This window comes from Bos javanicus, chromosome 14 (genome assembly GCF_032452875.1).
Source record: "Bos javanicus breed banteng chromosome 14, ARS-OSU_banteng_1.0, whole genome shotgun sequence".
Taxonomy (NCBI): Eukaryota; Metazoa; Chordata; class Mammalia; order Artiodactyla; family Bovidae; genus Bos; species Bos javanicus.
The window spans coordinates 60,501,051-60,516,949 of record NC_083881.1 but is presented as its reverse complement, the minus strand read 5'-3'; the positions used below and the strand labels follow the sequence as shown (position 1 = coordinate 60,516,949).

At 38.2% G+C, this 15,899-nt stretch overlaps 1 protein-coding gene across 40 annotated transcripts in view; it reads left to right on the top strand.

Moving 5' to 3' along the window:
• Positions 1–15,899, top strand: part of RIMS2 (regulating synaptic membrane exocytosis 2) — a 605,437-nt gene that overhangs the window by 570,564 nt on the left and 18,974 nt on the right. Inside the window, exon 1 of one of the 40 annotated variants that reach the window (XM_061439216.1) lies at positions 3,267–4,385. The exons of the other annotated variants lie outside the window; for them this stretch is intronic. Within the exon in view, the coding sequence (XP_061295200.1) occupies positions 4,250–4,385 (136 nt within the window). The 5' untranslated portion in view covers positions 3,267–4,249. Of the gene's footprint in view, positions 1–3,266; positions 4,386–15,899 lie in introns of those variants that run through there. 40 annotated transcript variants of the gene reach the window in all.

The following is a 15,899-nucleotide window of genomic DNA, read 5'->3' as shown; positions in this document are numbered from 1 at the left end:
GAGTACTGGAGTGGGGTGCCATTGCCTTCTCTGAGATTATAATGATTCTGAAATTAGGTTTAGTTTACATAATGAAACAATATAGTAGCCCATCATTTGAAAACTACATCCAAAGCCATTTGAATGTCCTTTCTGGTATGGAGGAAATGACATTTCCAATCTTTTATCAATAGTTTACTTTTTATGTAAATTTTAAATTCCTTTGGTATGTTGGTAGTACATATTATCAGAATGGAATAAGGAATAGTAAATCAACTTTTAAAAACATATAAACCAGAAATATTATTTATATATTTATTATATACGAAAACATTTAAGCATAGGACCAGAAAAGCGGAATTGTGAATGTTCTCAATAAGTTCCATATATTCCACATGTTATCATTCAAGACTAGAGGTCCCTGGCCGTTATTGTCTGTCTCTGATACTTGTGTGCTGATGGTCTTCTTTCTCCTTGATGCTTCCTTCCCTGAAATAAGGTGCTTTCCTTCTTTCTTCTTTATACTTCCTGTTTCTCCTTGTGTCAGTCTTCTATGACTTACTTATATCTCTCAAATCCCAACTATAGGAAAAATTACCAAAAAGCTTCCCAGGACAACTTTGTTCTGAATCTACAAGAGAGAAGTGATGCTCATGGAAAAACAGATGCATCTGGGCTATTCCAGACTAAACTCTTCTTGGCCCATTCGTTGTTCAGTCGCTCAGTCTTGTCTGACTCTTTGCAACCCCATGGACTGTTACACCAGGCTTTCCCATCCTTCACTATCTTCCGGAGTTTCCTCAGACTCATGTGCATCAAGTTGGTGATTCCATCCAGCCATCTCTTCCTCTGTGGTCCCCTTCTCCTCCTACTTTCTATCTTTCCTAGCATCAGGGTCTTTTCCAATGAGTCAGCTCTTTGCATCAGGTGGCCTAAATATTGGAGCTTCAGCTTCAGCATCTTGGAGCATAGAGCCAGGTTATTAATGGAGAGAAGGCAGGACCCAAGCAACTCTGGTGTGACCACTGATCCAGGTCTTAGATTTCCTATCACTATGGTGTCACTGGTAGGAACCCAAGATAACCCCCTTCCTAAATGACTTTCAACTCTCCTTATGATGTCCTGGATACCAAAATAAAGCTTTTCCACCCTTGGCCAATTTATTTTCCTAGGATTTTCCTACTTAGTCCCTCTTCCTTGAAACATTTCTCTTGATCACAACTTAGTATACACATGTAAACACACAAACACACAGAAATGCACACATATTCATGACCTAATACTCCTGTTGTTACAAAAACTGCATTGTATTAGTTACTGCACTCTGATTTTATTTTTTAGAATGGGGCTCATTCTAATAGTAAGTTATTTTTGTGATTCACCAAAAATTTGTGACCACCAGTTTTAAAAAACGCATTAGATGACTTCCAATAGTCCTTTCAGTTTTCAAAATGCTATGACTCTCTTTATTCTTCTAATGAAAATTTCATTTATTAAAAACATTTCTATCTCTGAATAAAAGCAATATGGTGTGAGAAAATACTCATAGAGTTCCTAGTTCTATCAGTGTTCTGTTGAAACACTGGTATTTTAGGAAGGTGAATAATGAATAGGAAATTGAACTAAGAGAGTAGCAGGAAGGACAAAAAAAGTCTATCAGAAAAACAGAAGCAAGAAACCTGGATGATCCTAAGTCTGTGTGCTGTGCTTAGTTGCTCAGTCGTGTCTGACTCTGCAACCCTATGGACTGTAGCTCACTAAGCTCTTCTGTCCATGGGGAATCTCCAGGCAAGAATGCTGGAGTGGGTTGCCATGCCCTCCTCCAGGGGATCTTCCCAACCCAGGGATCGACCCAGGTCTCCCGCATTGCAGGTGGGTTCTTTACCGTCTGAGCCACCAGGGAAGCCCGATCCTAAGTCTAAGCAACAAAAAGTTGTCATGTGATAGCACTCTTAGTTGTCCTGGAAGCTTCCTAATTCTTAGAAAGGTTTGAGAGGGTTCTTATATGAGTGCATTGTTTTGTACTGTCTAAATTGTGATGTGCTATAGCCAAAGTTGTTCGCATACCCCTGTGTAACCTGTCCCTTCTCTGTCTTATCTCTCTGACCTCCATTCCTTCCTACTCACTCCACTCCAGCCACCCTGGCCTCTTTGCTATTCTGTGGCACATGAGGACATCATATCTTAGGGAGCTTGTCCTGGAGGCTCTCTTTGCCTCAAACTAACCCTCTCTCTTGCATATACAAATGGCTTACTTTCTCAGCTTCTTTATACCTCTATTCAGATGTCACTTTGTCAGTGATATCCACCCAGACAACTATTGTTTGAATTGCTGTCCTATACCCCTTATATAAACACTATATAATTTACTGATTTGTGTGTGTGCGTCTTTTCCCCCCTACGCGATTATAAGCTCTATGAGAGCAAGGATTTCTATCTGCTTGGATCACCATATGCCCTCAGTATTTACAAAGGTACCTGACATACACTAGGAGCTCAATTACTATTAATTGAATGAGTATTTGTATTTACCTGGCGGCTCAGACTGTAAAGCGTCTGTCTACAATGCGGGAGACCCAGGTTCGATCCCTGGGTTGGGAAGATCCCCTGGAGAAGGAAATGGCAATCCACTCCAGGACTATTGCCTAGAAAATCCCATGGACAGAGGAGCCTGGTAGGCTACAGCCCATGGGGTCGCAAAGAGTCAGACATGACTGAGTGACTTTCCTTGTATTTCCCAGTATATCAAGCAAAGAACTTGTACATATGTAGTAATCAGGAAATACTTATGGTATGAAAGAACCATTTTAGATTGCATAATTTACATTTTACAAACACTTTTGAAATCCCCTAAAACACACAGCCAGCAATCAAGCTGTGACATGGTTAGGTCTGGAATCACCATTGTTCCCTGTCTTCCCACCTGCCTAGATGGGGAAACTGAGAGGTCAAGGGGCTTGTCTAAGGTTACAAAAAGGAGGACAGTCTTTTGCCTTCTCCCACTGAGTGACTTCACTTTCACTTTTCCCTTTCATGCTTTGGAGAAGGAAATGGCAACCCACTCCAGTATTCTTGCCTGGAGAATCCCGGGGAAAGGGGAGCCTGGTGGGCTGCCGTCTGTGGGGTTGCACAGGGTCAGACACAACTGAAGTGACTTAACAGCAGCAGCAGCAGCAGCAAAATGGAATTACGGTTGCTCTATGTTCTGGAATAGAGATCTGCGATTTGCAGAATGGGATGTTATTTCACTTACAAACTGTTGTGTTTCTGTATGTCTGTGTTGCTTCCAGGTTTATGTTAAGAGGATGTTACCTTTGAAAGCCTAACAGTGCTCATTATCATTCTTAGCAACAATAGGTAACACATTAATTTGGGGGGGGAAAGCATTAAAAATTCTTAAAATTAAAGCAAAATTGGTAAACATCACAGTCCATTTTTTTGTGTTGATGCTTTTTCAGGCTTTTGATTTTTTTTAAAAACCTTTTTTACCTTCTGTTGACTTTTTATCTTTTTAATAAAGCAGATAAAGGAGAAAGCTAATTGTAGGCTTTTATGGAACTTGTTGAAAATTGGGGAGCCTTTGTTTTATGATTTGGAGAAAATTTCAGTATTCCCTGTCTCTTCTTGAGGAGCGTTAATAAATTTTAAGTGAGACCGAGGAGAGGGAAAATGACTACCAAAAATTTGAGATAATACCCATCTGCGATGCCTAACCTATTGTCTTAATTAACGACCCTTCTCTGGCATTCATCACGCGGTTGGGGGCGGGGAGGGGGGAGAGAAGCGGAAACAGCTGGAGCTACTGGAGGTCGCAGTTGTCCTGAACCTGAGGTGCGCGCTCCAAGCCGCCAGCCCTCCGAGGTGCTGCAGCCGCCGCCGCCGCCTCCCCCTCCGGCTGCTGATTGGCGGGGACCTCAGCATCAGCAGCATCTCCCGGAGAGGGGAGGGCGCCAAGACTGACTCGCAGCCACAGCCTCCGGGAACCTCAGCTCCCTCCTGGCGAGACTTCGGACTTTCCCATCGAGCAACCGCGTCCCCGCTCGCCACTGCCTGGATCCCTTCCTTTTACCCGATCCCCGCCTCCCCAAAGAGTGGAGACCCTCGGTAGCCAAGAAAGCCACGTCTGGTCCGGACCAGGTCAGGGAGGCAGGGGTCAGTTCCCTGGGGTCCCGCGGCACCATCGCGGCCCTAGAAGCGCTGCGGTCGCCGCGCCCCAGCCGCCAAGACGCCTCGTATCTTGTACCGCGGGAAGAGCGGGTCTTCGTCCAAGATGGGCCGGCAGGGCTTAGGGGGCGCCGGCGCCGCGGGGCGCTCCATGCAGCGCTCGCAGAGCCGGAGCAGCCTCTCCGCCTCCTTCGAGGCACTGGCCGGCTACTTTCCCTGTATGAACTCCCTGGAGGAAGAAGGTGAGGCTGTAGTTGGGGTTTCAGCCTGTACATCTCCCGTCTCGAGAAGTCGGTGGTTGGAGGGTTGGCAGGGTTTGGAGAACTCCAGGCAGCAGTGTTCCTACCCTCTCCTCTCGGTCTGTGACTGGGGCCAGAGACCCCCAGAGCGCCGGCTGGCCGAGAAGTTCTGTTGATTGGTGGTTTGGAGAGCTCCACAGGCGCTGACTTGGTTTTCCTAATGAAGTTGACTTCAACAGTGCCTGAGAGTTGGATGAGGATGGGGTGGGTGGCAGGGTGGCGCTACTGGGTGCACCCCACTTGGTCTTGTTTCCGTTTCCTCCCGCCGTCTTGGTATTAGCATTTGATTTCAAGGACAGAAATAATCAAAAAGTAAAGGAAAAAGCAGTAGCAGAGCTTTGAAACACGATCCGAATGAGGAAAGGGGGTAATATAATGGACGGGTCAAAGTTGACGGTACAAAAGGCTGGTTTGTGCTGTGGGCCCTTGAACTTTGTTGGCAGGCACAATACTATGACCATTGGTTGTCAATCTCTGGTGTTTGAGTGATGCCATTTTAATTGAGCTAATGAGAAAAACAGCTGAAGGGGACTCAACTTTTAAACTTTTCACCAAGTGATGTGAAGTCCTTCATGAAGTTTTCAATAACACAACATAGGTTTTCTTTGTGAAAAACGTTCCTATAAGATTTAACAACTAATACTAGAAACATAATTTGTAAATCAAAGTAAGAATTGGCTGCTAAATAATAGTGTCCCAACATTTGAAATGCTGTTTATCAATTTATTAATAAGCTAGTTGTAAACTGTCCATCTTTGCACATATATCAGGGTAGATCTGTTATCATCATCATATTACCTCTATTTTAGGATTTACTTTGCTTTTATTCTGTGACAGTCAATGACTTCTTATTTGTAAATCTGCAGTGAGCCCTAATTTGAAAGAAATTACCTGCTCTGAGAACAGGTAGAAATAATTATTTTCCATTTTTCCCAGTGGAGGACAGGAGGTGGAAAATGGTGATTAAAAATACATCTGAAAAGTGTTTTTCAGAACAACTTGCTATTATTGCTGTCTAGGTTTCTTCTAGCTTATTGTTGCAGTATCAGTTTTCATTAGATTAATACAGGTTTAATGGTATGGTACTACGTCTCTATATAAATGTAACTTTTAATTTTCATACTAATCTTTTACTGTTCTTGTACATTTATGTTTTACTTGTTTTCTGTTATTAAATGATTAACATTTCAGGAGATATAAACAAGTCAAGAAATTAGAAAATCAAATTGGGTAAAAGGAATGATCATAATTGTAGCTAAAACTTTCAGTATTTGTTACTAGCCAGACACTATTCTAGAAACCTGACATTCACGTACTCTTTTAGGCCCACAGCAGTCTTATGAGACAGAGCTTTTATAATCCCCAGTTAACAAATGAGGAAACCTAGGCAGAGAGATTCAGAAACTTACCCAAGGTTACCCAGATAGTAGGTAATAGTCAGCATATAAGCCCAGTCAATCACACAACCTGTTTACCCAAATTAAGCTATACGAGTTTATTATTTGCATACACTTGGCCACAATCACATACCTAGTAAGTATTGAAACTAGAACTCAAATCTAGGTGTATGTAAAGATACATATTTAAATAAGACACATTGTTATAAACTCATTTCTCAATTTGAATTTTTACACCAAGTCTTCAGTCTTGACTTTGCTTCAGGTAAGCTATCATCATTCTTAAGTAGTAGCTACAATTATTGGATTAACAAAATACCATCCTAAAGCCTTTTTGAGACAAAAAATAAACTTACGTAAATGAAAATTTTTCTAAATTTTAAGTACATTGACTTAACCTTGACTCTTACAGACTAATCCCAAAGGAAATTCCTACATCTACACATGGGAAATTGGAATAGATTTCTGTCCTATAATATGGTTTCTTGAGTTGCCAAGACAAAATGTTCCATAAGGAAGCCAGCGTTTTTAAAATGAAACATATAGTTCTGTACAAGTAACCAGAGAGGAGGCACTCCCCATAAATTAGAGGTCTTTCCACTGGGTTATAGTCATTTTACCGCCAAGAGAAGAAATCCTAACTTTCTTCTTTGATTCTGCTATACTCCTACCACTCTTGAAAGTGCTGAGATTGTTGAGGGTTTTTCAATATGCCCTGAAGAGTTATAAAAGTTAGAAATCACTGGCCTGGAGTGGTGCTTCTCTGCAATTTTTTTCTCTTGAGACACCCCAACAGGACACATAAAATTCATGTGGATAACATACTCTCATAAGCTTACTCAGGACCAAGTTATTATAGTCATAACTGTGAAACCAAACTAATTTATAAAGAAAATCCATCACAACAGATGATTTTCAAAAGAGAGCAGTGGTCTACCAGCCAGTGTGATTTAACTAAAGTAATCATCCCTGGGTTGGAAAGATCCCCTGGAGAAGGGAATGGCTACCCACTCTTGTATTATTACCTGGAGAATTCCATGGGCAGAGGAGCCTGGCAGGCTACAGTCCTTGGGATCACAAAGAGTCAGATATGACTGAGTGACTAACATTTTCACTTCTTTCAGTTGATCAGTTCAGTAGTCAGTCTGATTTTAAAGCTAGTCTCTTCTTTTTTTTTTTTTTTGGTCTTTTCAGAAATAGTGCAACAGCTAACTAATCTCAAATGTACTCTGCCTTCCAATTCCATATTCTCATTTCTCTCTTGGACAGCACATCCAGGCATTATTTTACACAAGAAGTGCTGAGATGTTTAGGGAGAGACTATATTCTATTTACTCATTCATTCATTCAGAAATATTTCCTGAGGCTCTGAGATGTGTTAGTCACTGTGGTAGTCCTTAATTAGCTGAATATGCTTCCTATCTTCTTAGAACTCACAGTCTAATGGAGAGAGATTAATAGGAAATAGCTATGTAATTAAAACTGTGACAGGGCTTAGGAAGGTGAAGTACAGAGTGCAATAAGAAGATGATAAGAAAGCCTAACTGAGGACTCACAGAAAGGGTATCCTGAGAAATGAGGGTTAAACGTCGGTTCAGGTGTCAGTGATAGCTCTCAGTGCCTCTTACATACCTTTGAGAGCAGTTTGCCCAGAGTCCACAGCCAGTAAGTGGAGCTGGGATCAAAACCCATAATCTGGCTCTGAAGTTTATAATCCCAACTATTCTGTGTATTGTTTCTTCATTATTTTACTGCATTTCCTTGCAACGTGCTATATTTTGAAAATCAAGTACAACAATTATGGTTGTTACCATTTATTGAGCACCTTCTCCTGTGCCACATTCCTTTGATTTCATGATAATTCTTCAAGGAACTTATTATTATTATCAATTTATACATGTGAAAACTGAGACTGAATATTTAAGGAACTTAGCCACAGATTATAAATCTCAATAGGGCTGACTTGAGTGAGGAGGAAAGGGTCATTAGTATAAGCAAAATAAAATAAGATTGTCAACTGGTCTTTGTAACTACTTTTTTTGTATGCTTTCCTTTTTTCTTTTCTTTTTTTTTTTTGCTTCTTTGTCCCTGGATATATTCCAGATAACTATTCTCCAAATCTCTGAATAGTTTTATTTTAAATAAAAGTAATACAATAGCATCTACTTGTTATTTAACTATTTCTAAATTATGTTTATTTATCCTTGAACTCTCTGAGTTAAGTATTAGCATCATTATGTAAGCCCCTTGGCCCCAACATTGAGTCTACCACTCCAATATAGGATATTACTGTTTGTAGAATTTTTAAACATTATAATAATTATGAGAAAGAAGAAACCATTGAAATGGTTACCATTCCATGTAGGAGAAGCAAGTCTCCCACCCATAGATCCAGGGGCAATGGTTATGGTCATGTAATGTAGGGAAATGGCATATATCCTAATATTTTTAGATCTGGTTTTTCAAGATATCTTAAAGTTACTTGTTTCTGGGCTAGTGATTTTTGTTCAATTACATACATATAGTATGTGACGAATTTGATTTGCTTGATTTTGTGGCCTTCTTCCTTCTTTGTTTAAAATTTGACTTGGCAATCCTACAGAAGGAGAGATCCTATCAACTTAATATTATTTAACAGAATAAATTAATTTATTAAATTTATTTTACATGCCACTGTTTTGAAAGTTAAGTTACAAGAAAACCATCCAAGAAATAAGAATAGTTTAAAAATCACCAGAAGAACTGAGGAAAGTGTCTTTGCATGTGACAGTGAAGCTATGAGGAATTAATATAAAAGGAACTAAATAGACTGTATTCAGAAGACCTGTTTAATTATCCTCCACTCTTAAAGAGGCTGTACAATCAGTAAAAGACATTATCTTATTCTAATCCTTAAGTGATATATTTATTTTTTAATTTTATTTTTTATTAAAGTATAGTTGATTTACAGTGTTGTGTTAATTTCTGCTGTACAGCAAAGTGATTCAGTTATACATATATACATTCTCTTTAATATTCTTTTCTATTATGGTTTAATCACAGGATGTTGAATATAGTTCCCTGTGTACTTAATTCTTAATAAGCAGTCCCATTTGATTAAAATGGAGCTTAGCACTTTACTCAAGCTCCATTGGAACAAAAAATTATTCATACACTTAAATATAATCCTCCTAAATACAAACATCATGTCTAGCACTGTAGGTATTCCACTATTAATAACAACAGTATATAGTTCTACCATTCTTTTCAAGCTGAATATCAGTGTAACTGACTGCTAGCCACTATATTTACACTGTTTTAAAATTATGATGTGTGATCTAGACTTATTAAAATTCACTGTTCATAGCTTTTGTGTATTTTCACAATGCCAGTGTTGGGGACAGGACACGAATAGACCGTACTAGTCCTAATACATATCTTTTCTTAGAGGATACTATACATATAATGTCCCCTAGATTGTGATTGGTTCTATATAGTAAATCACTTCTTACATGAGTCCACATCATATTCAACAATAGCACAGTTTTTATATTAGATTTATGTTTTGGCTTATTGTTACTGAGTTGTGTCTGACTAAGGTCACACTAAGTTGTGTCTGACTCTTTGTGACCCCATGGACTAAAGTGAGGCAAAAGACTTTGGAATTTAAAAAGGTAAATCAAAGAACAGTTCCCTCACAATGCTTATCAATATTGCATTTTAATCAAAAATTAAAAATCTTTCACTGCCAAGTGTCCAAATAATACCCTTAAAGTAGTTTAAATTTAATACAAAAGTGAAGTTAAACCTCAATTTGCTATGATCCTTGAGCAGGTTCACTAAATTCAAAGCTAGAAAATGGGGACAAGCTTCCCTATTGAGACATGTTGTGTGTAATGACTTATAAAAGAAACCCACGAGAAAGTCGTAGTGGCAGCTTCCCAGTGCTGCCAAGAACGATGGTCAAGTGCTCTCTGCTGGTCTTCATGGGCCATATTATTGATCTAAGATCATTCCGTATAATCTTTCAGATATGGCAATGATGTTTATTTGGGGAGGAAGGGATTTACCTAATGCTACACACACACACACACACACACACACACACATATCAAGGTGACATATATATATATCTATAGTATGTATAATACTATTTGACCAGTTGAAAAAGCTAACACAAAAGTGATTATATCAGTTCTAGTTTTGAAGAATCATTTAAGGTTTAGATTATGCCTAATTAGACTAAAATGAAAGGGACATTTATTTTAGCTCTTCCAGTGATCACTTGTTCTCTTCTTATTCCTGTAAGTCAAAGGCCAGGAAGGTAACATACATCAGTGAAGTAGGCCAGATACTATACAAAAGAGAAAATGCAGGGACTCTGAAAAGCTGGAGAAAGTTTATCCATCCAAAAACGAATGGTGAATACCCAGTTCTAGCTAATTGATGCCAAGTTGAATATCAGCCCAGGGTTGGCAATTTATTCTTCTCTTCCCAAAGAGAAGCTATAAATCTGACAGTTCACTTAAATCCTTTACATTTTAAAATGTTGGTGCCTAAGTGAAAACATTTAAACAATAATTGAGCCAACGTTGCCCACGCGTAGCTTAACTGTGTGCCACCAGCTGGCACCTTCTACAAAGGAGATGCTGCCTTCTCAGCGCTCCTCAGTCTTTTCTTCCTCCCCATTTTCATTGTTACCTTGATAGTTTAGGACTGTATTGGTCCATCTTTGAAATCATCTGAATCTCCCAACCTGCTCTCTTCCATTTCTTGATCTCCCCACTCAAATCTAACTTCATTGTTCCCAGATCAATTGTCTTAAGCATCATCTTAATCTTGCATTACTCCTTCTACAAAAACTTTAGTAGATTCCTATCTCCTACTAAATAAAACCTTTAGCCTGACATTCAAAATCTTTCACAATCTGGTTCTTACCTACAGTTTAGCTCCCCTACCTTCCAAAGCCCTGTAGTAGCCCAGTGATTCGGTAAAACTAAGTTTTTTGGTTCTTCCTCTCCAAATTCAGTAAGTCTGGAGCAATGATGTCTGATCAGCAGAACCTTGGCCATTTGCTCATGTCCTCATTGACAGGGAGGTTGAGAAAATGACAGGTGAAAGTATTAGCTTCTACAGTTAAAGGATGGGTTGCTTTTCAGACACAGGAAGAAGGTTCAAATGCTGGTGAGCCCAAAACACTAACAAATATCCACCTAGTGATATGATTACCAGTGGGGGACAAAAACTATTAAGCTCAGCCTAATTACCTATTTTTTTTAATTTTATTTTATTTTTAAACTTTACAATATTGTATTAGTTCTGCCAAACATCGAAATGAATCCGCCACAGGTATACCCGTGCTCCCCATCCTGAACCCTCCTCCCTCTTCCCTCCCCATACCCTCCCTCTGGGTCGTTTTTTAAAATACTAGCTTGTTATTTGGTAATTTCCCTCTTTGTTCAATAAGATAAACAGACAGGAATGGTAAAAGAATCTATGGAAGAAACCTAAGGTGAAGTGTATGGCTTTTAACTTTTCCAGCAGAGTGAGCCACCAGATATCTGTGGACATTCTAATTTTACATATAGAACATAGATAATCTCTAAGAAAGACAACCTTAAACTGTAATCCACTTACCTGAAGGTTGAAGTCTAGGATCTTTGAGTGATGTATAGTCCTCTCCCTCATAAACACATATGGCTTTTCATGTTATAGTGACCTGTAAACTGTAAGACATATTATCTGCCTCCAGTACATCCTGTTTAAATGGTAGCAACAGGATAGCCAAAGTAAACATTTTCATTTCTAAAGGAGAGAATAAGAAACACAAAGCAATCAGTCAGTCATCCACAGGAATTTTCAAATCCCATTTGGAGGGAATGATCAAGATTGAGAGTAGAATACATTTCTTGGTTTACATATCTGGGACCCTGGTTTCTGTTTTCAGAAAGTGTTTCTTTGTCCTTTATTCTTTATGGCCACAAAGGTTTGCATTAGAGAGAAGGTATAGCCCACTTTATAGCCCACTTGTCTCTAGTACAGATTAGGAAAAAAAGTAGTTACCTTTTGTATTATAAATGGACTGGTTATTATTTTTTTCTATACAGACCCTTCAGAAATTCAGAAGGCTGTTTGATTCCAGTCAGTTTCAAGTGTAAGTGACTCTAACCAAACACCTCATTGGACAAAGATTTTAGCCTCAAGATCCTGTTATAGTTTCCAGCCTCTGTGCCCTGCCCACTTCTTTTGTTCTCAACTTAATGGCAACTGCCTTGGTATCATTTGAAAACAGTGGGTTTGCATGGAGAACTGCTATTGCTAAGTCACTTCAGTCGTGTCCGACTCTGTGTGACCCTATAGACGGCAGCCCACCAGGCTCCCCCGTCCAGAAAGCAACTCCTAAATCCAGTTTGGCCAGCAGGCTCTCCTTCCTATGGCAGGACTCCACTTACTTATATATATTTTTCTCCCTTTAAGTTTAGGATAATTTCACATTATTCCAGTCATTTTTCAAAGAAGGATTTGTATAACATTTTACAGCTTTCAAAACGCTTTCACATAGATTACAGTATCCAATCCTTATTTATCACTATTCATTAAATACCACTGCATTTCATTTATTCTGTGACATAGGCTAAATCTGATCTCAAGTTTGCATATGATCAAATAAAAACTTGAACACATATCATCTGATTCTAAAATGGCATGCTCTTCTCACCACAAAATGCTGCCTCAGAATAGCTGACTTGAGAGTTAAGACGAGGTTGATGATATTTCATGTCCATTCTTCAGAGAGAAACAGGCACAAAAATATCAGTGGACTGATGTGTGACCAAGGACAGACCTGTCAGCTAAAAAAAGCAAGGGGAGCAATTTTCTAAATAAATTTCATTTGTCATAATAGCAACATCAGATAGTGGGAACGAGAAGGTACCATAGAAATGACAACTCCCAAAAGAGTAAGAGTGAGAGCTATAATTTCTTCAATGTGTTAGGAATACCAAAGTGGTAAGCCTCCGCTTTTATGGGAAAAAAATAGAATGATCTTACTGCAAAAGTCATAAGCTTTGTTTTATTTCTTGCTAAAATCAGGATTAATGATTATTAACAACATTAACAAGTGGGAGCTGAGTGTTCTGATTCTCTGAGGTAATCGCTTCGTTTTGTAAGAAAGCATAAACTGTCTTCCAAAGTGTCTGTTCCATTTTGCAGTGAATGAGAGTTCCTGTTGCTCCATTTCCTCAGCAGCATTTGGTGGTGTCAGTGTTCTAAATTCTGGCCATTCTAATCCTAGTGTCTTGGATGGTAAAGAACCCACCTGCAATGCATGAGATCCAGGTTCAATCCTTGGGTCAGGAAGATCCTCTGAAGAAGAAGGGAATGGGTACCCACTCCAACATTCATGCCTGGAAAATCCCATAGACAGAGGAGCTTGGCAGGCTACAGTCCAAGGGGTTGCAAAGAGTCAGACACAACTGAGCAATTAACACACACACAGTAGGTGTGTCCTGGTATCTCATTGTTTTAATGTGCATTTCCCTGATGACATGATCTAGAACACGTTTTCATATGATTATTTGCCATCTGTATCTTGTCGTCTTTGGTGAGATGTCAGGCTGTTTGGCCCATCTTATAATCAGGTTGTATGGTTTCTTATTGTTGTGTTTTAAGAGTTCTCTATAGTCTATTATTAGATATGTCTTTTGCAACTATTTCTTTCAGCCTGTGGCTTATCTTCTCATTCTCCTGGCAGAGTGTTTTGCAAGGCAAAACTTTTTAATTTTAATGAAATCCAACTTATCAATTCTTTATTTCATGGATCATGCTATTGTTGTATCTAAAAAGTCATCGCCATACCCAAAGTCATCTAGGCTTTCTCCCATGTTATCTTCTAGGAGATTTATAGTTTCACATTTTACATTTAGGCTTGTGATTCAGTTAATTTTTGTAAAGGGTTTAAGGTCTGTGTCTAGTTTTGTTTTTTTGCATGCGGACATCCAGTTGTACTTCTGGCTGCATCGTTGAAGAGACTGTCTCTGCCCCATTGTATTCGAATCCTTTGCTCCTTTGTCGAATATCAGATGACTATATTTATGTGGGTCTATTTGGGGGCTGTATATTCTGTTCTATTGATCCATTACTGGAACACCATAGTAAGTCTTGAAGTTGGATAGTGTCAGTCCTCCAACTTTATTCTTTGAGTCTTTTGCCTCTCCATGTAAACTTTATAGTCAGTTTGTCAGGATCTCAAAATAACTTGCTAGGATTTTGATTGGGATTGCATTCAGTCTTCCGATCGAGTTGCAAAGACCTGACATTTCAACAATATTACGTCTTCCTATCCAGGAATATGAAATATCCCTCCATTTATTTAGTTGTTCTTTGATGTTACCCATCAGTGTTTTGTAGTTTTCCTCATATAGATCGTGTACATATTTTGTTAGCTATTATACCTAAGTATTCCATTTTTTGGATGCTAATGTAAATGGTATTATATTTTTAATTTCAAATTCCACTTGTTCATTGCTGGTATATAGGAAGGCAGTTGACTTAAATATTAAACTTTTATTTGGCACCCTTGCTACAGTCACTTACTAGTTCCAGGAGTTTTTAATGTCAATTCTTTTCAGATTTTCTACATAGACAATCATGCCATCTGTGAACAAAAACAGTTTTATTTCTTCCTTCTCTATCTATATACCTTTTATTTCCTTTTATTCTTTTACAGTATTAGCTAGAACTTCCAGTATGATACTGAAAGGAGTAGTAAGAAGGAAAATTCTTGCTTTGTATCTGATCTTGAAAGCTCAAGTTTATCACTATTAAGTAAGATGTTAGTTGTAAGCTTTTTGTAGATACTCCTTATCATTAAGAGTTTTTTATGATGAATAGGTGCTGGATTTTGTTGAATCCTTTTTCAATACCTATTGATATCATGTGATTTTTATTCTAACCTGTTGATATGATGGATTACCTTAACTGATTTTTGAAAATTGAACCAGCATTGCATAATTGACATAAATCCCTCTTCATCGTGGTGTACATTTTTTCACAAATTGTTGTATTTGAAGCTTCTGTTGGCCCTAAAGTTACATGGGCCAGTTTTGCTCACATTTCATTGGCCAAGAAAGTCACATGACCACACTGAACTTCATAAGTGGGAGAAATGTGAATATATTTTAACAGCCCTAATGTCTACCGTAACTGTGACCTCTACTTGTAGCTTACTGTATTGAAGCTATTAATATTTAACTTTCATAATAGTTGTGACAAAGCTGATGAAATGAATGAATTTGTGTTAAACTCTGAAACAATTTTGAAAATCAATGGTTAATTTCTATTAATTTCTATTTATTTTAGTTGTTAATGCAAATCCTGGATTAGCCCAAAAGAAATTGTCAGATATTTGTCCCTATTTTGCTTAGACTTTCAGAGACTTGAATTATGTTTATTATAGTAAGAAGTCCTAACAAACATAAATATGAGTGCACAAGCTTTTATACACCGTATAGTAATCTACTTAGGAATATCCATATATTGAGGTCTTGCTGGGCAAAGTGCGTAAATAAACCAGCCTCTTTCACATCCTGGTATATCTACCAATGTGAAGTTACTAAACAGTAGCCAGCCAGAGTGCTGGAGGCAACTTGAAATTTTGAGAAATTAGAGAAGTTATTAATAAAAGACAGCTAAAGTGCAATTTGAAATCATTGCTGGTTTTTAAAGATAAAAATCTTTTATTAAAGAGAAAGTAGCTACTCTGAACCTCAGCTTGCTCATTGCTATAGAAAGGGAGTACATAAAATTACAAAGATACACTGGATCCCTATAATAGCTTTTGAAATTCTATAAATCAGTAATTTTAGAAATTCTCATGTTTTAATGCATTTTTTAAATCTCTAGATGAAATGCAAATGGATTCTCTAAATTATACTTGCAAAATATTTCAATAAAATATGTAAATAGGCTTATTAACTCTTGTGGTCAAAACCAAAAATTAAAGTCATTTTTCAGGATCTACCAATCTGTCTTCAACCTGTTTCCATAAATCATTTTCCATATTAACATCAGGAAAATCCTG